We start from the raw sequence: 24,330 nt of genomic DNA on the forward strand, positions 1-24,330 counted from the left end.
TCATAATTTTAAATGGTACGTATTATAACTTGTTTTGAGTGCATAACATACATACTTACATACTCGCTTTCGATACTGTACCTTTCTACAGTTGACATTTTTGTTTTTACCAAAATGGGAAAAAAAAAGGGAAGATAGCTTTAAATGGACATTCAGTGTAACTGGCTTTCTTATTGAAAAATGCAACAAGCGTATGTGTAGTTGAAAAATAATAGTTTACTTTTGCTTGGAAAACATTTTTTTAACGGAGTTATCTTTTTTTCCCCCATCTCCAGCCCTTGCGTCGTCCTGACTCATCTGATGACCGTTATGTAATGACAAAGCATGCTACCATTTATCCAACTGAAGAGGAATTACAGGCGGTTCAGAAAATTGTTTCAATCACTGAACGTGCTTTAAAACTTGTTTCAGACAGCTTGTCTGAACACGAGAAGAGCAAGAGCAAAGAGGGAGATGATAAGAAAGAGGGAGGTAAAGACAGGTGTGTTTACAGAGTTTTTTTACTTTTGTATAGTTTTGTTTTCCTTATGTAGACTTATACTTGAAATAAAAGTTACAAGGACTAAAAATTCTCTGGTGTTAGTCTACATGTGTTATGCTTGTATTAGATTTTAAATGTATTCAGCTGCTTTCTGCTGAAATGAAAAATAATTTCATACAATCTCTAACCTTGTAATTTATTCATTGTATTTAAACTTATATAAAACTATTTCAAGTCTGTTTTCAAAGCAGCCATTGTAGTTTTTCAATTGCTTTCAGCTATTCAGTGTTTATTCATTTGTTGCATCTGTTGCATGTTCATTCTTTCTTTTAACAGCTTATTTTATCTTTAACACATTGACCCATAAGCATGAATAAGCTCAAACTTTAGCAACATCTTTATATCTGTGTATATTAAACATGACTTTTGTTATTCTAATTTATGAGACAGAAAAGCATTAATGGCCTTTGCTTTTCAGTTGTTCCTGAGAACTTATCTCTTGATTTATTAATTTTTTCATATTTCTTATCTAAATAAAGGGTATTTCTAAAAATATTAAATGTTCTTATACTGTAATTGATGCAAATTTTAATGATGTAAAAATTATTTCATTTACTACTGTGTGTTGAGAGATTATCATGGTTGTGGTTAAGAAGGGAAATGTCATAATATAACTTGATTTCACCACAGAGCTTTAAAAGGAGTTTTGCGAGTGGGAGTATTGGCGAAAGGATTACTTCTCCGAGGAGATAGAAATGTCAACCTTGTTTTGCTGTGCTCAGAGAAACCTTCAAAGACATTATTAAGCCGTATTGCAGAAAACCTACCCAAGCAGCTTGCTGTAAGTATTATGGAAATGTTCATTTTTACCCCTTGTCTAGTTCAGAAGTTTTTGGCAGGACTAACTGTGCTTCAGCTTAAACCTAAGCCAGCCTTTAAAGTTTTGGCTTGACTTTCCAAATTGCTTGATTGTACAAATTGGTAGCACAGTTTTCTGCTTTGTTTTTTTAGGTTTTATAGTGCTTCTCTTCAACATGAAGCCATCTTGCTAATTTATTTTAAAATGTAAAACTGCAGCACATGTCCTCTTCCTATTCTTTTTTCAAGATTTGAATCATAAGAGAGAAGACAGTTCGGGGAAAATTTTCATTTTTTGATTTTTTTTTTTTTTTTTAAACAAAGCCCATGTATGTATAGTAAGCTTAAAATTTTAGAATTCATGAACTTCTTGCCTATTTAGTTGAATACATGTTTTTAATAAAATATAGTAACTAAAATAGAGACTTTCTGATTTGAATTTTCCCAGCTTTATTATGATTACTTTCCATTTTGTACATGTTATAATGGTAACAATGACTTGTTGCTGTCTTTATACAGGAAGTTGTGGCAAATTCAATTAATAGAATATCCCTTTTTGGTCCTACAAAAACAAAACTTGTTTTTAAGTTTGAATTAAAAAAATTTTTATTACAGTATCTTGTCAGAATCACAGACTGGAATTTAAAACAAAGGTTCCTTGAATAATTTGATGTATAAAACTTATTTAGGTATTTGAAATTCAAGAATTGGCATTTCATTGGTAGTGGAGAAGGCAATGGCACCCCACTCCAGTACTCTTGCCTGGAAAATCCCATGGACGGAGGAGCCTGGTAGGCTGCAGTCCATGGGGTCGCGAAGAGTCAGACATGCCTGAGCGACTTCACTTTCACTTTTCACTTTCATGCATTGGAGAAGGAAATGGCAACCCACTCCAGTGTTCTTGCTTGGAAAATCCCAGGGATGGGGGAGCCTGGTGGGCTGCCGTCTATGGGGTCGTACAGAGTCAGACACGACTGAAGCAACTTAACAGCAGCAGCAGCATGTGTTCTACGGTAATGTTAGAATAAATAGTACCTGACCACAGCAGACCAGCTGATACCAAAATGGATAGTGAAGCATGCTATTAAACTTGAGCTCTGATGACTCTGGCACTTATTGTTGTTTGCTTTATATTACCATTGTTCCAGATGTGAGATTTTTTAAAATTGTGGATGAGTCTTTTTAAGCATAGGAGCCAGGAGAATTGTCATTATGTGTCTACTTGTTACCTTTCCTTGAGGCTGCTAGGGCAGTGAAAGGGAGGAAAAGAAGCTTGAGGACTTTGAAAAAAGTATGTAATTTGCAAAAAAAAAAAATCTTAAATTGTGTTTTGTAAAACTACGAAGGAGAAAATGTTATATTCTAACTGAACGATCAGTAGTTAAGCTAATGCTTTACAGCACATTCTTTACCATCTGAGCCATCAGGGAAGCCCAAAAACAAAATACAGTTTCCAGATCAATCTGTACTTGTACAGTGGATAAGCAGGAGAGAGAGAATTATCATCATCACTATCATAGTTAACGTCTATATGATACTGTGTGCCAGGCACTGTTTTCAATTTTTTGTGTAGTTCATTCATTCATTCTTCCTACAGTCTTACAGGTTAGATAAATTTTACTGTTACCATTTTATAAAAACAGGTATAGGGGAGTTAAATATTTGCCCAGCTTCACATCATTAGTAAAGTAGCAGAGCTGGGATTTGAACCTAGATTGTTGTTGCTGTTCAGTCGCTAAGTCACATCCGACTCTGCGACCCCATGGACTACAGCACACCACGCTTCCCTGTCACTATCTCCTGAAGTTTGCTCCAACTCATATCCATTGAATATGATGCCTTCCAACCATCTCATCCTCTGTCGCCCCTTCTCCTCCCCTCAGTCTTCCCCAGCATCAAGGTCTTTTCCAATGAGTTGGATCGTCACATCAAGTGGCCGAACTATTGGAGCTTCAGCATCAGTCCTTCAGTGAATTTAGATTCTATACTGGGAACACTCCGTGTAATTTCTAGAGTCTTCCTTTGTTCATGCATACTGAAGCTTATTACATGTATACTAAATTGCAGTGAATCCTATTGTTGGTTTTTTTCTGTTGAGCCAGACTTTCTGCTCCCTGATTTAAAATGTAGATCTGTTGATTTCACAGACAAGGTGCACTGGGTATGGTTGAATTACGGCTCCTGTTAGTTTCAGGTATCTTTTTTAGTCTCATTCATATTCTGCAAATATTGCAATACTAGCTACCCGGATGCTATTTTAGGAAGGTATGGTAATAACTATAGCACTGTTTCTTTCATCCAAAAATTCATCATCTAAAAGGTGCATACACACATACAGATAACTCATATAATACAAATAATGGTAAATATTAGTTCAACAAAGAATTCTAAAAGGAAGAAGGAGCGAGAGACTATAATTTGCATGTTTTGCAAGGCTTGGAGGGAAATAGTATATGATCTAGTCCTTACAAAATGGTTAAAGTAGTGTGAGAAAGTGAAAGAGCCATAATGAAACTGCTTTGATAATGTAAGAGGGCCAGCTAATTTCTTGTACTCTTCATTATATAGGTTATAAGTCCTGAGAAGTATGACATAAAATGTGCTGTTTCTGAAGCGGCAATAATTTTGAACTCATGTGTGGAACCCAAAATGCAAGTCACTATCACCCTGACATCTCCAATTATTCGAGAAGAGAACATGAGGGAAGGAGGTTGGAAAGCCATTAAACATTCTACTTTTTATTAACTTCTTTTTTTTCCATTTACCTACTCTTTAAGATGGCATTAAGCCCTAGAAGGCAACATGCTGGCATTACATATGAATCTGATAGATTTGACTTACATAGCAACTAGTTTTGCTTAAGATTATTTCCCAGATCTTTTATTAGTGTCTTTTTAGTAATGTACTTTTATATAAAACACCATGGTATTATTCATTTTCTTGATTTTTTTTTCTTTTCTTGCTAACCTCAGATTTCTGGAAAAAGTTTAAATTATTCTTAGTCATAAACATAGTTGACTTATGAAAAATTAAATCTTGCTAGTAAAGGGCCACAAATTTAACTTCTCTTAAGTCCTTGTTCTTGTCTTTAAAAAAGACAAGGGAGCTTCATAAGTAAAATTGGTTGAATACTCATAACAGTTTAAGAGACATTGTTATATATGTAATCATGGATTTGGCTTGTCCTGAGGTAAATATTTCTGGTTCTCTGAGGTTGCTCTTTGGTTTGGAGCGCTTTCATAAATGCAGAGCATCCTAATGCACTTAGATTTGGGCATCTGACCCCCGCTTTTCTACCAGAGATTTGAAAAATAAATGATGGTAGGCGTAGTTAATGAGTTACAGCACAATTAGAGGTTTTTAACTTACTTTACAATTGTAGACTATGAAATCCTGCTGGTGCCAGCAATGTTGCTTTAGGGACTGTCCTATAACATTTTCAAAGCTTCAAAAGCTTTTAAGCCAAAAAGCATGGTCAGTGTCTGCGGTATGTTGGTTCTGTTGTTTTATGGGTCAGATAAAATTTACTTTGTTTCCTTTCATGTTGTTTTTGTACATCTTAATTGGTTGAATATGGAGTTATATAGTCTACACTAATATTTGTGATACAGAGGAGAAAAGAATACTTAAAATTAATTTGTCTAAAATAGCATGAGTAGACTCTCAATTACTATTCCTTTAAATTTGTTTTCTTACAGCAAACCAGTTTTTCTTTTTTTTTAAAGGCACTGGGCTTTACACAACCCAGGAAAAGAACATTTTTACTAAAAATGCTATTATTGAGAGACTTGTTTAACTTTGCATACATAATATAGATATACCACATATCAGGACTTGTATGTTGTATAAGCTTTTATCTTAAAAATAAGTTGGTTTTGTGTGAAGGTTCTTTTATATTAGCATGAATTTCCACTCAAGGTCTGGCTGTGGATATTGCTGGAAAAACAGTTCCTGAGTCAATCTGGTCAATTCGGATGCAGCATATGACTCTTAGGATTTGAAAAGGAAATCTTTGATTATGTTATAGATAAAAGTTACTGTATTTAGTATGAAATTATACTCATATAACCACTTACCTTTATTTCAGAGCACATTTTGTCCCGTTATATTTAGGTTTATTTAAATTTGTGCAGTATCAAGTCATTTTGTTGCAGAAGTCTGAAATTAATAATTATCATATTTGTAGTCGTCTTTAATAACCTATCCCTTCTAAAGGAAACAAAATTATACTTTTGTCTGACCCAGACTTGAGATAGAATTATTGTTCTGAATTTCATAAGTATTACGGTGAAAGAAATGATCAGTCCAAAATTGAAAGATTTTCTTCAAGACACTGAGCTGAAAAAGTTGGATGTGCAAAAAGTGTAGAAACATTGATAGTGTTCCTTGCTGCAGATAACTGCAGTAAACCATGTCTTTAGCCTCATTATGAAGATTGCTGCAGAAAAACGGTATGTATTCTCCCTCACTGCAGCTCTGAATGCTCTGTGTCTTAAAATCATTTAAAGCCTCTAGCTTGCTTTGGGGAGTTAGTCCAAGGGTAAGGAAGGCTTTGCCGGAAGAGTACTTGTAAACCGTGAGACTGGTGACTTGCACATAGTTGTGGTAGGCTGTTAAATGCGTAATGGTCCTGTTTAATACCAAAAATTATTTAAAGGATGTGATTACATTTCCCAAATAACTGTTAAACACATGACAGATCTATTTTACAGTATTGTGTTTGACAGTTAAATATTAAGTAAACCTTTAATTGACGTGAAGCTTAAAATGTTCAAATGTTCTAACCCTTGCTACAGCGTCTCTTCTGTAGCAAGTCAAGTATTGTGTGTGTTTTTTTCCACCTTTAGCTTATCAGGCCCGGTCCAAAGCCTTCTAGCAGAGGGAATTGATTCCTGTCAGGGGTTGCTGCCAAGACATCGGAAGGATTTTTGACCAAGGTTTTCAAAAGCTCAGTGTCACACCTGCCATTTGATTTAAAGAGGGATATTGGATGCAGAGTCTGGCGTTTATTGTCCTTTGTGTGGCTGTTCTGTTTGTCTTTGTCTCTTCTAAAATTGAGCAGTGTTCACACTAGTTTTTAAATTGTTGGGTGGATTATATATTTTACATAACCATGTTTAATTTAAATTAATATATTCCCATTAACTTTTAATCATAAAATAGTGTGGACACAGCGTGTCTTCTAACTGGTGATTAACCCCTTAAAATTCATAAAATACCTCTCGTAGGGTAAGAATTTGCTTTTTTTTTTTTAATTAATTTTTGTTTTGTTAACTGGGTATTAGGAAGCAAGTATGATTTTAGTACAATATATCTAAGGGGTTAATCCACTTGAAATATAGAATGGGTGCAAAAATCCACACTCTAAATTTGACAGACATTTCCTACTTAAAGCTCTTAATTTGTTTTTAAATTGCAATAGGTGTCTTGGCATCTTTGAAATTGTATCATTAATTTAAATTTCCAAAGTTACAAATGTTTGTGTGCAAAAAGAAAACTTTTCTTATATTGGAAGAAATTAAAACATGAATTAACATTAAAATTCAGAAACTTCTTTAGAGATTGCACATTATCACCTATTTGCATTTTAGCTTTAGCAAATAACATAAATAAATAAGGGACATGGAAAGGGTTCTTCAGCCTGTTCTATAACCTTGCTTTGGGGAGTGGTTTTTTGTTGTTGTTTCTTTTTTTAGTTCTTCAATTAGCTCTGCTTCCCGGTGTCCTTTTTCCTTCTTTCAGAATAGCCCATTTCTTAACTATGTTCACTATATTTTTGGATTCAGTAGTTGATCTTGCAGATTTTGAGGTTATTTATTGGTTTTTTAAAAATTACTAGTATTTCTGACTTGCTACTCTCTTTTTAGTGCCCAAGTTCCTCTTTCAGTGGCATTTTCAGAATGCCACACAGTGTTTTTTGAGTATCTGTAAATCTCCCTTCTAATATGTTCTCTGAAAATCCATGCCATCTAATTATTTAAGGAGTAAGAACTAAGCAAAGAAAAGCCCAGACAAGGGATATAATTTTTTTATCACTTTAAAAATATGCTTTTTAATATATCTTCTACTCAAAATAAGGACAAGTATCTCTTAAGATTTCTTAATGTTCATATAAAAATATACCATTAAATAACTTGCCCAGAGTTGCAGTGGTACTCTTAAAACTATCCTTCATGTGTTCTTTTATCATATATTTCATTGTTTGTCTCATATTCATTTGGTACCCTCAAGGATTTATTAAATCTTATACTAAATGTGCTTTAATTTGGGTGCTTTCTATCTAGAAGGCTGCTAAATTCAATAAATTACTTGCCTAGCATGTTATTTTCCTATATTTAGAAAATTTTTAAATATCACCAAGAATTGTGAATTAGATTGGTTTAGTTATGAATAGTTTGATTAGCAACTTTTATATACATTTTACCTATATGTTTAGATGAATGTAAGCTGGCCCTCCAACTAGTTTTATTAATATAAAGTTAACTTTTTGCCCTGATTTAGGTTCAGATTTTCTTCTCAAGTTTTATATAACTCATTTATATTTTAATATAATAATTGATTAAAATCAGTTATTATAAACTCTATAACTTAAAAGATTCTGCATATTTATCATCAAACCATTCTGCTTACTGTATCTGTTCTATTTCTATACTTACTCTGTTTAACCATGCTAGTTCCTGTTGCCCTTCTCTACTTCACTCATTGTTTCTCTCCAATTATTCTTTCTTTGGAATACTTTATGGGAACTGAATTTTAAAGGGCATTTCGTATTCCTTTACAACTAAAGTTCTCTTGTGGAAGAGAAATCATTGAACTCCTAGAAATGCCTGTTTTTGACTCCTTATTTTTTCTGTGATTATTACTGCATTGATCATCCCATATTTATCATTAATTCTTTGACATTTTAGTCCCAAAATAACCTGTGACCATTTAAAATACTGAACAAAAGGATAGTTTACTGTACATTCTCATTTATTAAGGTGGATTTTTGTGTTCCCTCTTGTTGTCTTTGTGCTGGTGCGCTGTATCCAGTAATCCTTCCTTTTGATTTTCTTTTGGTGGGGTAGGGTTTATATTTGTAGAAATTACTTATTATATTTCTAAATTAAAGAATTCTTGATCTTCATATTAGATTTATGTAAATTTGTTAAATAACTTCCTGGGTTACATTAAAGTGCTGACAAAACCCTCAAATGGCTCGTGTGACACTGATGCTACTTTAAGGAAGTGTCTTGCTCACCTGGTCAAACACCCATTCCTCACTGCATTTTGCCAATTCAATCCATTTTAGATGTAACCTCGGGTATGGTGAAAGACCCACCGGACGTCTTGGACAGGCAAAAATGCCTTGACGCTCTGGCTGCTCTACGCCACGCTAAGTGGTTCCAGGTTCGGAACATCATTTTACTTTTTTCTTGTAGCCTTATGAGAGAGTAGTTCAGTACAACATGTTTAACTGTGTTTAAACATTTCAAAAGATTGCCCAAGCAATACTATTTTAAATTAAATATCAGAAAATATGTTAACATAGAAAGCTGGGTATGAAGATCTGCATATTGCAGTTACTATTAATTTGACAATAAACTAGGATTTGGGGGGTGTTTTGTAGTTTGGGTTTTTTTATTTTTATTTTTAGTGGCCATATTTGAAGCTGACTTGTTCAGGAACATCACATGTTTGTGTATATATATTATATTCCATAAGGCTGCAGATTAACTTTGCTTTAAATAATGGAATATGTGTTTAAAGCTTTGTGTATAGTTTTAAGATTTTTTCCCCTCTTTCTCTTAAGTTAATAAGTGTAGGGAATGAAAGGTGAGGAAGCAGCTGTTTGGTTTAGTGACTTTGCAGTTATGCAAAGGCACAGAAAGGAAACCAAACAGATTTCCTTAATCTTTCAGTCCCTAGACAAACTTTTTAGCTCTTTACTTTTTCTTTAATTTCTAATGTAGGCAGAGTTTTTTTTTTTTAAGTTTACTGATTTAAATGAACACAGGTCAAGGTTCACAGGGGATCAAGAACAATTATTCTTGTATAATCTGTTTACTTTGACCTAAAATATCAGCTTTTAAATACTAATCCTGGCATAAAATATTGCTGTAAATGGCAGCTCATTGAATCCAATTTTAAGTGTGGTTATTTTTGTTTTATTTTTATCTGAGCTTCCATTGAACAGTGGTATTTTAACTTTTTTTTCATCAAGGGATATTTTTAATATTTCTAAGATTAATTCAGTTGATTTTTGTGTTGCTCTCAAGGCTAGAGCTAATGGTCTACAGTCCTGTGTGATTATCATACGTATTCTCCGGGACCTCTGTCAACGAGTTCCAACTTGGTCTGATTTTCCAAGCTGGGTAAGTAATATGTAACTGTATGTGAAAAATAAATGTCTCAGAAATACTTCTGCAGTTTTTTATAGCCTCATCTAACATCTAATTATCAACTTTATTTCCATTTCCTAAATGGAGTTTTTTTCTTTTTCTCATGAGAAATTCTAGGGTCTTATCAGACTGTTTAACTTGCTGAGAATTATACTTGATTTTCTTTTTGAATTTTCCTTCTTTTTTTTTTTTTACTCTTCACACAGTGTTTATTATTTTTATAGGTGCAATTATTAGTTGTACATACATAAAGATACAAAGAAAATTTTAAATGAGCTATTAATCTCCCTATGCAGGATTTTGTTGATATTTTAACAATGTATAAGTAATTTTTAACATTTAAAAATATGTATTATCCAAAAAAATGCATAAAATTAGGAAATTCAAATAATGCAGAAAGGCACAAAATAAGAAGTGAAAGCCTTCTCATCATTTAAAGGCCAGTTATCATGGCACAATTTGTTGTGATTTTTTTCCAGGGAGGAGAAATGCATATATGCACGTCGTGTATATTCCTATTGTTTTATTTATGTACAGATATCTCTTTGATGTTGAAATATTTGAGTTCCTAAATAGCAAAAATTCAGATACAGAAGGATTCATTCAAAAGTATAACTGAACCTACAGATTCTAGAGTTGGGTTAGGGAGAATTGACTAGCCAGGGTTATCTTAATTCTGGGAGCTCTTTGAGAACGATATTGACTACTCGGTGTTTCCTTTGTATGGACATGCCATATTTTATTTAACTGGTATCCGTTTGATGGACAGTTGCATTGTTTGCAGTCTTCTATTAAATTTTCATTGTATGGTAGTCACGCTTTTATGAGTATTATATACATGTGATGGCTAGGGTCAATTGCTATAGAATTCCAAGGTCCAAGAACATGTTTTGATTGTAACCAGGAAAGGTGGATCATTTAAAATTACCAAAAATTGTTGAACTTAGCATTTTCTTCACATCCTCACTAACTTTGGGTAAGATCACACTTCTTAACACATGTTAGGTAAAAAATGGAGTCTCATTTTTTATTTAAATTTTAAGTGATTATTGGCATTTATAATTATTTTTCTCTTAACTGGTAGTTCCTGTTATTCATATTTCACATAATTTATAATTACTTTCTATAAGAAATTAGCACTTACCTATATTAAAATATTTTTTCCAGTTTTCATTTGCTTTTCAACTTAATAATTTTTGCTGTTTTATAAAAGGTTTAAAATTTTTACAAATTCTAATCCATTAGTGTTTTATGACTTAACAACTTTGTATTCTGTCTACAAAATACTCTCTCATGTTTTAGATTATAGATTATTCACACATGCTTTCTTCTAGAGCTTTTTCCCCCAATCAAGTTATGTTTATTACAGATGTTTGCTTACTTATTCCTGGAAGGATATATTCTGTATTACAACAGGAGTTGTCTCTCAGTAGTGAGAAGTGGGCTTAGGTTAGAGATCTGTAATGTTTGGATTTTACTAGGATAAAATATACATACATTACTTGTATAATTATAAGTTAATTTGAAAATCATAAATGGACTAGAGGTAGATCCAGCAATATGTCTTTACAGACCAATTATCAATTATTCCAATACCATTTAGCATTTTATTTAGTAGCGATGTTCATTCTCCCAACCTCCATTTTGAAATATCACCATTATCATAAACCAGTGGTTCTCAACCACATTTCAGTTTTGCCCCCAGGGGACATTTGGTAATGTTTGGAGATATTTTTGGATGTCGATACTAGTTATCGATAGCACTGAGGAAGAGAAACCCTTTGTTAAACCAAAGTTCCTTTGTTGCAGGCCTGTTTCTACAGTAGTCTTTCATTCCTCAATCTTCTCTATTAAACTCTTTTTTCTATTTATTTTTTACATATTTCTTTAACTGGTTGCATCGAGTCTAGTCATGGCACATGGAATCTGCCTTGTGTCCTGTGGGATCTTTCCTTGCGGTACATGGACTCTAGTGGTGATGCACAGGCTCCAGAGTGCTTGAGCTTCGATAGTTGCAGTTCGTGGGCTTAGTTCTCCCGCAGCATGTGGCATCTTAGTTCCCTAACCAGAGATTGGACCAATGTCCCCTGCATTGCAAAGTGGATTCTTAACCTCTAGACCACCAAAGAAGTCCTTAATCTCTTTTAATTTTTAAAACTTCATAGTGTGTTTTAAAATTCTGATGTCCTTTTCATCAGAGTTTCCCCCTCTCCGTTCTCTGCTGCTCATTATAAAGACCATCTTGCACTGTTTGGGGGTTTTGTTTTTGGTTTTGTTTTGTTTTGTTTTAAGTGTGTTTTGTTTTGTTTTGGTTTTCTCATGTTCTTTTTCCAAAAGAACTTGACTGCCATTTTGTTCAGTTTAATGAATTCCAGGGTTCTTTTAATTATTTTTAAGTAGTACTGTATTGAATTAATAGATAATTGATAGAATATCATCACTTTTGCAGTGACAATAAAGAAAGTTTTGTGTTTTATTTTTGTCTTCTTATTAGATTTGCACTAACTCTATAAAAATTAATTAAGAACTTTTGTTCTTTAAACTCTGAAACAGTTTTTAGGATCATCAAAAATACTGTTTTTTGAACATTTGTAAAATTCATTTGACATTATCAGTTCCCAGTCCCTTATAAAGAGGGTAGCGCTTTCTTGATTTCTTTTATTGTGAGTAACTGTTTTGTTTAATTTTACCTTCTCCTGGAGTTAATTTTGGCAGCTTTTTCTAGAAAAATTGACCCATTCAACCAGATACTCAAAACTTTTATGTAATAGAGTTCTGTGCCCTTAAAGTTTTAAAAATGCCTATTATAGCATCTTTATTGTTTTAATTCTCTGATTGATTAGTCAGTAATAGCAGGTGCAGTATTGGAGCAAAATAACCAATGGGTGTTTCAGTATTTACTTGTGATGAAAATTCAATGAATTATTGATAGATTTTTAATATACAAATGTATGTGCATTATATAACTTAAACTTTTTTTAATATATAAAAATACAAGCATTCTATATTATCATTTTACTTCCTGCTTCTTTCAGCTTCAGTCCATGCAACCCAGGTGTCCTTGAGACTCTTTCTGTTATAGTATGTCTAAGCTTCAGTACTTTTGAGACTGGACTCTCAGGCCACTTCTCAGCTATTCTTGAAGTCTGAAAGTCTCACTGCAGATGGCCCTTTATCCTACACCTTGCTTTTTCTCTTCATCAGAGAGAGCCATAAACTTCAAGGGACCCTCTCTGCTTTGAGGGTGCAGAGCTTTAAGAACTGAGTGGAAAGAGAGGATGCACAGGTCAAAGGAACTGGGGGAACATGGGCCATGGCAGAGTGATGATGGACGAATCAGGGAGGGCAAAGAAAGCTGCTGGCCAGTCTTTGAAATCATGTACATATAACATAAAATACCAGTATTTTGGTAGTTTAAAGCACACCAAAATGTCAGTACTTTGACATTTAAATAGCTCTCAACATGATATCCTTTCAGTTCAGTTCAGTCGCTCAGTCGTGTCCGACTCTTTGCAAGCCCATGAATCGCAGCACGCCAGGCCTCGCTGTCCATCACCAACTCCCGGAGTTCACTCAGACTCACGTCCATCAAGTCAGTGATGCCATCCAGCCATCTCATCCTCTGTCGTCGCCTTCTCCTGCCCCCAATCCCTCCCAGCATCAGAGTCTTTTCCAGTGAGTCAACTCTTCACATGAGGTGGCCAAAGTACTGGAGTTTCAGCTTCAGCATCATTCCTTCCAAAGAAATCCCAGGGCTGATCTCCTTCAGAATGGACTGGTTGGATCTCCTTGCAGTCCAAGAGACTCTCAAGAGTCTTCTCCAACACCACAGTTGAAAAGAATTAATTCTTCAGCGCTCAGCTTTCTTCACAGTCCAACTCTCACATCCATACATGTGTACAACATAGTAATTCCATATTTTAATACATTATGAAATGATTATTGCAGTAAAACCAATTACTACAATATTGTTGATGATATTCCCTATGTGCGCTTATGTACCTGTGACTTTCTTATCTAAAAGCTGGAAGCTTAATGTCTAAATCCCCTTAATATATTTCAGCTATACTGCACCCTCCTAAACTCATTTTTATTAGCATTTATCTGGTATGTTTCTGGTATTTTTCTATCCTTTGCCATAATTCTTATCCTTTTCTTGTTCTTTTTTATGTGTGAATATGTTTCTCTTCTGATTATTTAGACAATTAGTTGTTGACCTTATAGTTTTATATGGTATTTTCATTGCATCTGTTTAACAATTTTAGATAATGTCTGTTAACCTCTCATCTATAAAAGCTGAGAAAATGATCACTTCCTCCTCCTCCTCCTCCTCCTATCCTCTTGGGTTTTTGTTAGTATTTTCTTTTTTTTTTTCATTTGTTTCATTCATTCATTTATTTTAATGTGTCAAAACCTGTTTCTTGATTTATCTGTTTTACTCAGTGAATGCTGATTCCACTTAGAAAACAGGAAAGTTTACACTTAATGCTTTTTTAAATCTTAAAGGTTTAAAAATAACTACATTTACCTTATGTGTCAGTATATTCCCTTTGATTATTTAATGGTCTGTATTTAAATGCTTTGGTGCCAGCCACTAGGGCTTTACTGGGGTTTCCTCTTTTTATTTCTTGGTTGACTGCATTTTATCATCATGTAGTTTTTATCAAAAAGTGTTTTAAGTTTTTAAAATTTCTTTCATGTTTGAGAATCTTTGCCAATTACCATTACTTTATTGAAAAATGTATTGTTAGGTCGCAATTTTTTCTCCTCCCTTTATTGGTATTGCTCCATTATCTTTCAGCATTGAGTATTGCTAAATCTAGTTTATGTTAATCACTTAGTCATGGGGTCACCAACTCTGTGACCCCATGGACTGTAGCCCTCCTAGCTCCTCTGCCCATGGAATTCCCTAGTCAAGAATCCTCAAGTGGTTAACCATTCTCTTCTCCAGGGGATCTTCCTGATCCAGGGATTGAACCTAGGTCTTCTGCATTTTGTGCAGATTCTTCACCATCTGAGCCACCATAAGTCCAGCCTATTTTTCTTGCCTTTACCTTTTCTGCAGGTTGCTAAAAAATTCTGTCTTTATCCTTGAATTTTAGTAACTTAACCAAATTATGTCCTGGAATCTGTTGTTAGTGTCATCATTTCATTGGAATCTTTGTCTGCACATTTGACAAATGATTAATATCCTCTATTTTCAGTTCACTTCAGTTGCTCAGTCGTGTATGACTCTTTGCGACCCCATGAATTGCAGCACGCCAGGCCTCCCTGTCCATCACCAACTCCCAGAGCTTACTCTAACTCATGTCCATAGAGTTGGTGATGCCATCCAACCATCTCATCCTCTGTTGTCCACTTCTCCTCCTGCCCCCAATCCCTCCCAGCATCAGAGTCTTTTCCAATGAGTCAACTCTTCGGCATGAGGTAGCCAAAGTATTGGAGTTTCAGCTTCAGCATCAGTCCTTCCAGTGAATACCCGGGACTGATTTCCTTTAGGATGGACTGGTTGGATCTCCTTGCAGTCCAAGGGACTCTGAAGAGTCTTCTCCAATACCACCGTTGAAAAGCATCAATTCTTCGGTGCTCAGCCTTCTTCACAGTCCAACTCTCACATCCATACATGACCACTGGAAAAACCATAGCCTTGACTAGACAGACTTTTGTTGGCAAAGTAATGTCTCTGCTTTTGAATATGCTATCTAGCACCACTTACCCTTATATTGGATTCCCTTTGTCCCATATATTTATTATCTTTGTGATTGTTTTAATCTTTGTTCTCTTTCCTCTTTTGTCCCTTGTTACTGTTTTTTTGGTGATAATTTAGTTTTCACCCATGTCCCAGTATTTACTATTTATAATTCATTTATTAGTTTTATAGTAATGTTCAGTTTGCTTAATTAGCTCTGCAGTCTTCCTTTTCATCTCAACCTTGAGGTTTTAATTTTATTGGTTTTTTTATTTATCAAGTTCTCTATAACTCAAAATGTTGACAGTTGTATCTTTATTCCCTTAAATTAAGATTCTTCCAGAATAAATTATTTTCTAAGTAAATATTATTTTTTAAATAATAAAAATTTGATTCACAGCAAAACTGAGCAGAAAGTACAGAGTTCTCACATACCGTCTGTCCTTACACATACAAAATCTCCCTCTCAATATATGCACCAGATTGATACATTTATTACAAGCAATGACTTAACAGTATCATTCAAAGTCCATCAGTTCAGTTTAGTCGTTCAATTGTGTCCAACTCTTTGCAGCCCCATGGACTGCAGCACGCCAGGCCTCCCTGTCCATCACCAACTCCCAGAGTTTACTCAAACTCATGTCCATTGAGTCAGTGATGCCATCCAGCCATCTCCTCTGTCATCCCCTTCTCCTCCTGCCTTCAGTCTTTCCCAGCATCAGTGTCTTTTCCAATGAGTCAGCTCTTTGCATCAGGTGGCCAAAGTATTGGAGGTTCAGCTACAACATCAGTCCTTCCAATGAATAATCAGGACTGATTTCCTTTAGGATGGACTAGTTGGATCTCCTTGCAGTCCAAGGGACTCTCAAAGTCCATAGGAAGTACATTTCACTCTGTGTTCCACCCAAATGCAAAGATATCACGCCTGGTTTGTTTTAGTTTTTTTCATTTCTTTAGGGCTTAGCATTGTCAGTTCCATTTCCAAGTCATCCTTTGATACTAAAACGTGCAAACAAGAACTGTCTTAGTTTATTCACACCTTTTAAAATACTTCTATTTCTTCCCGCATGAGCTCTGCTTTGAGGATTGCTTATGGAAAGGAGTAGTGTTTGGCTTTCTCTCTTGGCATGTATTCTTTTTTTTTTTTTGGATGCCCCATGTAAAGAATTTAGTTCCTCGGCCAGGTATTTGAACCCAGGGCCCAGCAATGAAAGCACTGAGTCCTAACTACAGGACTGCCAGGGAGTTTCTAGACATGGGCTTTCTCTCTTGTGTTCCCTAATTCAATGTGCTCTGGTAGTCTTTGAGGTAGATTCCCTTTAGGCTTCAGATTTCAAACCCACAGTGACCTCCTAGAGCCTTTGCCTGTGCAGAATTTGCTGTTTTTTTCCTGAAACTCTTCACCATCTCCTTTCAAAAACACCTTTCTGTTTACCTGAATCAGAAGAAGGTTTGGGGTGTGTGAAGCCACTTTGGGAAACTTCATTGAGAGTTCACAGCAGTCTTTGATATTAATTTTCCCTGTTTCTTACTCCTTCGAAAGAGCTTATTTTTTTTGTTGTTTGTTTTATCTGCATGTTAGTCAAGTCTCTATTTATTATTAGAGATAATTAGATGTGGATAATTGGAATTCTACTCTTCCCTACCTGTCTTCGGCAAAGAGCCTTCAAAACTGATGAATTCTGTTGCTTTTCCTTTCTCTTTTTGGATGAAAGGTGATTATTTTTAGAAAAATTTCTTTGCCTCAGGCTGCCCGCAACATGACTTGTTCTTACTTTCTGAGTTGAGAGAGTTCTGGAGAAATTTTTGGATTTTTTTTTTTTCCCCACTCAACTGCCAACCCCTTCCCCATTATCTTCTAAAGAGCCAGTTAGGGAAGTATAAATGGAGAGTTGCCCAAGGCCACTCACTTTCTTAGAAATACTCTTTCACTGGCCTTTTCCTCCATTTAATTGAAGCCATTTTATATTTATTTGGGTGGTGGTAGTGTGCTTCATACATATTTCTTTAATCATAGCCAGGTTTGGGGGGCAAGAGATCTTGAGATTTGGCTTTGTACTGTCACCTTAAGCAGAGAGTAACTTTTCTTCTTGGTTTGCATGAAAGAAATTTGAAGTTCTTGTGAACTTGATCTTCAATTTTGTTTAGCCTTCAGATTACTTATTGAATAAATCTAAGTCCTACCACCTGCCTTTAGTGTTTACCACTACAGTGAGTACAGCAAATAATATACTGCCTTCAAATTAGTTCTTCTTTTGTCCTAAATCTATAGTGATAAGAAAGTATAGGTAAAATTCTCTTGCAAGGTTGATCTGACTTAAGAATTGCTGTGTAGAATAGAAACCTCCTTTAGATTAGTATACCTTTAGAATGGTATACCTGCTGTAAATTGCAGAAAGGCATTTTTTTAGTAAAAAGTGTTTTAATGTTTATTGTATATTTTATTTTTTAAATCTATATTAAGCTAAGGAATATTTTATGAAAGAGAATCATCTGTCATGGATGAACCTCCGAAACATGCTGAGTGAAGGAAGCCAGACACAAAAAATTATACATTATATGATGGCATTTGTATAAAATATCCAGAATAGCAGATCCAGATAGATAGAATGCAGGTTGGCGGTTGCCTGAGGCTTAGAGAATGAGAGAACGAGGAGAAACTGCATGATGGGCTGGGGGTTTTACTTTGGAGTAGTAGAAATGTTTTGAACTAGATAGAGGTGGCTGTTATTCAGCATATTAGTAAGTGTACTAAATGCCACGGAAGTGTTCACGTTAAAATAGTTAACTTTATATTATATGAATTTTATCTTTCTTTATTTAAAAAAAAAAAAAAGAATTATCTGTGAAATGAGATAGTCCCCAAAGAAGAGGCTGAGAGGCCATAATTGTTCTTTTTGTTCATACAGCAGTTAAAATATGTGCTCCACATATCTTTTCACGTATTTTTTTTTTCACGTGTTAGTCGCTTTGTTGTGTCCAAGTCTTTGCAACCCCATGGACTGTAACTCCCAGGCCTCTCTGTTCATGGAATTCTCTAGGCAGGAATACTGGAGTGGGTGGCCATTCCCTTTGCCAAGTGATCTTCCTGACCCAGAGATCAAACCCACTCTCCTGTATTGCAGCCAGATTCTTTACCATCTGAACCACCTGGAAAACCCTATATATATATATTTTTTTGGAAGAGTGTATTAGATTTTAGTGATGATGACTTGTAGTGAGAGAGCTCCTGTCAGTTTTAGAACCAGTGAGGAGATTCTAAATGATAAATGGTAGAACACTGACATCACAGGGCAAATAACTTTCTTTTCGCTTGCAGGAGTAAGTTACTACTGTTAAAGATGGGAAGGAAGAATATATACCACATGAATGTTTCCCTAAAGCAAATATTGCAATCCTGGATTTCATGTCACTTAACATATAATATTTAAGAGAGTTTCTCTTTTTTAAGTAACTTTTGCCATCAGAATCCTTTATATTATTGCCTAAGTAATCATTTCCCTTGTTTGATTCTGTTTGTCTTTGTTGTTGTCCTTTTACTTTTTTTTGTCCTTTTACTTTTGAATGCATGCATTTAAGAGTATATAAACCTCCTATGTTCTACTTTTGTTGCTTGCCTAACCGTGGACATCTGCTTGGAGACCAGCCATGTTCCATAGAAAATTAACATTTTTAAATTGCTTGCTTCACAGCAAATGATCTCAGAAGGCAGACAGTTGACTTAGTTTTACTGTGATTCAATATATGGACTTTGTGTTCCATAAATACTCATTTCTTTCTTGGTTCTTATTTAGTTTCTACTTTAATACATAAGTATAAATTATATATTCCCACTAGAGGTCAGTCAATAAGCAGGTTTTTAAAAAGCATTGAATTACCTTTAATATTTTTGTATCTTGACATAGCTATATTCTGGGGCTTCCCAGGTGGTGCTAGTAGTTAAAAAAGCCCACCTGCCAATGCAGGAGACTTAAGAGACTCAGGTTCAGTCCCTGGGTCAGAAAGATCCCCTGGAGGAGGGCATGACAACCCACTCCAGTAATCTTGACTGGAGAATCCCATGGACAGAGGAGCCTGGCAGGCTACAGTCCTTTAGGGTTGCAGAGTTGGACATGACTGAGCACTTAGTATGCATGCACCTGTATTATAGCTGATTATTGAATATTTGTTTTTCCCTTAACATTCTCTAAAAGTACTTATATAAATTTGAGGTGTTTTTGGAAAGGAACATATTTTAAGACATCAATTTTGTATTTTAGTAACTTGTTAATTACAACCCTTGATTTCTTTAATTAACAGGATTATTTTCACATTTCTTTCCAAAAGTATTCTGATCATAGGTACTTACTAAGTATTTTCTATATGCCAGCCATTTATGCTAGGCAAAGGGATTCCATAAATGACAATTGACAATCCTTATTTTCAAAGATTCCAGTCTTTTGGACATCTTGAAATAATACTTGTCTGGACAGGAAAAGTGTTTAATATGCATTCATAGAGTCGCCTAGATAACTGAAGCTGATGCCTTAAAATACTAAAATTTTTAAATGAAGACCCTTTATGGGTCTTGTGTCTTGAACAATTTTAAATGTCTTGAACAACTTCCTACGTTCTTCAGCTTAATTAGACTGAACCATCTTAATTTTTTTTGTTGCAATTTACATTTATCGTTATTGACACCTGTTTTTCTCAGATTTTTTTAAACTTCATGCTCCTTCTAGCTGTCATCTTTTTTTTTTTTTTTTTTTTTTTTGCTTTTTATGTGTACTCTCTCTTCAGATTCGTATCTCTCTTACAACTTATTCCTAATTTGTTTGGAACTAAAACCTCCACATGTCCAATCTTTTAAGAATTATTCTTACTTAAAAGATGCGAGTAATGGCCTTGGGGTGAGTAGGTGGATGTGGTTTTTACCTCTAATTAAATCTATGAGTTTTTTAAGTACACAACTAAAAATGGATCCTCAGTGTTTTAAACTTCATTATCATTTTAAGGGTTTCATTCTAGTTTCAATCTGTTTAGTTTCTTTGAATTGTTACTGGTGATTTTATTTAAAATTTGAGTAAAAGCTGCAATGTGGATAAACCTTAAACATAATGCTAAGTAAAAGAAACCAGACACATAAAGTGACTTATTATATGGCTCCATTTGTATGAAATGTTTAGAAAATGCAAATCTATAGAAATAGAAAGTGGTTTATTGGTTGCCAGGGGCTGAGGAAAGAGAATGGAGAATGGCTACTAGTAGGTGTGGAGTTTCTTTGGAGGTGATAAAATGTTCTGGAATTAGAGAATGGTTATGGTTGAACAACTTTGTAAATGTACTAAAACCCACTGAATTGTACATTATATCTTAATTTTTAGAATCTAAATGGAAGCAGATCTTTCTAATAAACTCTTCAAAATGCTTTCTGGATCTAAATCCATACTTCTTTTTTTTCTTCATTGGTTTTAACTGATTTTGAGTCCCTAATTTACCGTGAAAGTATAATTTATATTTTCTTTAAGGATAATAGAAGTACAGTTGTATGTTAAATGAAAATTTAGATAATTGTTCTTAAAGGAAAAATAAAAGTCATCTTGGTAGAATATGGTCTTGCTATAACTCTTCAGTATTATCGGTATGTAGGCATTAAAGAACAAGTATATGTGAGCCCTACATATCTAAAGAATTTTAAGGACTGTCATATTTTAATAGAAAAGGATAGCAGTAACTGAAAATCCAAAACAACCCATTAATCTATTTTTCTTCATTAAGCACACATTACAAAATAATTTTTAAGATATAAATTATATATTGCCTTATTTTGTTTTCGTTATTTTTAATTTTATATTACATGTAATTTTTATTTTCTGATTTTGTGACTTGTTCAGTGTGATTTTTTTCAATCTTTAAAATGTTTTTTGTTAATAATTTTACTTATTTTTGGCTCTACTGGATCTTCATTGCTGTGCGGACTTTGCTCTAGTTGAGGCGAGCGGGGGCTTCTCTTCAGCTGTGATGCACAGGCTTCTTCTCATTGTGATGGCTTCTCCTGTTGCAGAGCACAGGCTCCAGGGCACTCAGGCTTGAGCAGTTGTGGCACTTGGGCTCAGTAGTTGAAGCTCCCAGACTCTAGAGCACAGTCTCAATAGTGTGGCACACAGGCTTAGTTGCTCTGCAGCGTGAGGGATCCTCCTGGACCAGGGATCAACCCATGTTCCCTACATTGGCAGGTGGATTCTTCACCACCAAGCGATCAGGGAAAGCCCCAACCTCTAAAAGTTTTAATGACAGTTTCATAATTATTTTGTCATTCTGAAAATGAATAATTCCTTTGGGCTGTAAGCTGTCAAACACATTTTTATGTTTTTGTTTTTAGGCAATGGAGTTACTAGTAGAGAAAGCAATCAGTAGTGCTTCTAGTCCTCAAAGCCCTGGAGATGCTCTGAGAAGAGTTTTTGAGTGCATTTCTTCAGGGATTATTCTTAAAGGTAAGTTTTACTTCATTTTTAATGTTTGTGTGTTTGATAGTTGAATGAGAATTATTCATTCTTCTACAAATGGATGATGATAATGCTTTATTCTGCCTATGGTGATTGCTGTAGGTAGTCCTGGACTTCTGGATCCTTGTGAGAAGGATCCCTTCGATACCTTGGCGACAATGACTGACCAGCAGCGTGAAGACATCACATCCAGTGCACAGGTACCATTGTGTTCCTAATCCCAGGGCTTTGTTTTATCACTTCCCTTATAGTTTTGGTTTTTTATAGTTGTCCTCTAGAAGAAATTACCATGTAGTATTCATTATTTCTGCTTCTTTAGTAAGTAAGCCCTTAGAGAGGATATAATTTAAACTAGATTTCATTAATCTTCAATTTTATTATATTAACTCTGTGTGTGTCCTGTATAAATATAAAAATACTGCAGTATTTTCAGTATCATTAAATCTAGTTGTTATATTATATGTCAGGATCAGTAGAGCAACTATTCATGTCCTCTGGGTATACAGAAGTGATGTGCTGTTTGGTTTATGGAAATTTTTATAATGATTTAGCCTTTCCTGCCACTGAAAAGGCCAGCAGCTATAGTAATTAAAAGTGTGGGCTCTGAAGTCTAGACTCCTGAGTTTAAATACCAGCTCTGCGTTTCATCTATAAGGGATAAGAGCAGTATCTGTCTCAAAGAAGATTGTTGGGAAGATTAAATAAATTAATCTTTCATTCAGTCTAAAACTTAAACAACTTTCCTTTTTTGACTCCAGAAGTGTACTAAGAGGAGAAATGTCTACCAACTATAAACAATAACAATCTAGTCTAAGGCAGTTACACTGGTTGGACTTAAGATTTTGTTCTGTTGTCTCTTCTGGCAAGGATAATTTGAGAGGTCAGGATTAAAATAAATTGTTAGATTAAAAGTAATTTGAGGAAGAGTCAGTAATAATAGAACATTATGAATATCTTACAGACTCACAAGATTTCCAATTTGTGTGTATTAAACAAGTTTTGTTTTAATTTCTTTGGGTTTAATTTTCTAGGGAAGATGACAGTTTACCATAAGTGGCTTTTTTTTCTTCATTGGTACTTAAGAAATTATTTTTTGGGTAAGAAGTAGGGCATTTGAAAACTAATAAGAGAATTCTTAGTTGGAAGGAAGGAAAGCTTTAATGTGACTTTGAAGAAAGTGGTCTGATTTTAGGAGGTAGTTAGAAGTGTCCTTGTTAAAAGTGAAGAAGTGAAAAGTCAGTGGAAAAAAAGGGAACCTCATACACTGTTGGTAGGAATATAAGTTAGTGCAGCCACTGTGGAGAACAGTATGGAAGTTTTTTCAGAAAAACTAGAGCTGCTGCTGCTGCTGCTAAGTCGCTTCAGTCGTGTCCGACTCTGTGCGACCCCATAGACGGCAGCCCACCAGGCTCCCCCGTCCCTGGGATTCTCCAGGCAAGAACACTGGAGTGGGTTGCCATTTCCTTCTCCAGTGCGTGAAAGTGAGAAGTGAAAGTGAAGTCGCTAAGTCGTGTCCGACTCTTAGCGACCCCATGGACTGCAGCCCACCAGGCTCCTCCATCCATGGGATTTTCCAGGCAAGAGTACTCGAGTTGGGTGCCATTGCCTTCTCCGAAAACTAGAGCTACATGACCCAAAAATTTCTCCTAGGTGTATGGCCAGAAAACAAAACAAAAAACTTTAATTTGAAAAGATATACATACCCCAGTATTCATAGCAGTGTTATTTACAATGCCAAGATAAGGAAGCAACCTTAGTGTCCATCAGCAGATAAATGGATAAAGAAGATGTGGTGTATATATACAATGGAATACTACTCAGCCATAAAAAAGAATAGAATTTTTGCTATTTCCAGTACTATGGATAGACTTGGAGGGCATTGTGCTAAGTGAAGTTAAGTCAGAGAAAGACAGATACTGTGTATCACTTATGCTAAGTCACTTAAATTGTGTCTGACTCTTTGTAACCCCATGAACCGTAGCCCACCAGGCTCCTCTGTCCATGGGATTCTCCAGAGAAGAATACTGTAATAGGTTGCCACACCCTCCTCCAGGGTATCTTCCCGACCCAGGGATCAAACTCACATCTCTTTATGTTTCCTGCTTTGGCAGGCAGGTTCTTTACCACTAGTACCACCTAGAAAGCCCATCACATTTATTTGAAATGTAGAAAATACAGCCAACTAGTGAATATAACAAAAATGAAGCAGACTCACAGAACAAACTAGTGGTTACCATTGGGGAGAGGGGAGTGGGAAGGAGCAGTATTGGGGTAGGGAATTAAAAGGTACAAACCATTGCATATAAAATAAGCTATGAGAAACACTGGACTGGAAGAAACACAAGCTGGAATCAAGATTGCTGGGAGAAATATCAATAACCTCAGATACGCAGATGACACCACCCTTATGGCAGAAAGTGAAGAGGAACTCAAAAG

At 35.1% G+C, this 24,330-nt stretch overlaps 1 protein-coding gene across 2 annotated transcripts in view; it reads left to right on the forward strand.

Moving 5' to 3' along the window:
* Nucleotides 1–24,330, forward strand: part of ZFR (zinc finger RNA binding protein) — a 61,884-nt gene that overhangs the window by 33,018 nt on the left and 4,536 nt on the right. The window contains exons 12-18 of one of the 2 annotated variants that reach the window (XM_010853837.1): nt 276–481; nt 1,172–1,322; nt 3,908–4,049; nt 8,631–8,728; nt 9,598–9,693; nt 21,771–21,882; nt 21,997–22,094. In XM_010853837.1, coding sequence (XP_010852139.1) covers nt 276–481; nt 1,172–1,322; nt 3,908–4,049; nt 8,631–8,728; nt 9,598–9,693; nt 21,771–21,882; nt 21,997–22,094 — 903 coding nt within the window. Of the gene's footprint in view, nt 1–275; nt 482–1,171; nt 1,323–3,907; nt 4,050–8,630; nt 8,729–9,597; nt 9,694–21,770; nt 21,883–21,996; nt 22,095–24,330 lie in introns of those variants that run through there. The other variant, XM_010853838.1, reaches the window with a different exon arrangement.

This window comes from Bison bison, unplaced genomic scaffold, assembly GCF_000754665.1.
Source record: "Bison bison bison isolate TAMUID 2011002044 unplaced genomic scaffold, Bison_UMD1.0 scf7180017864331, whole genome shotgun sequence".
Lineage (NCBI taxonomy): Eukaryota > Metazoa > Chordata > Mammalia > Artiodactyla > Bovidae > Bison > Bison bison.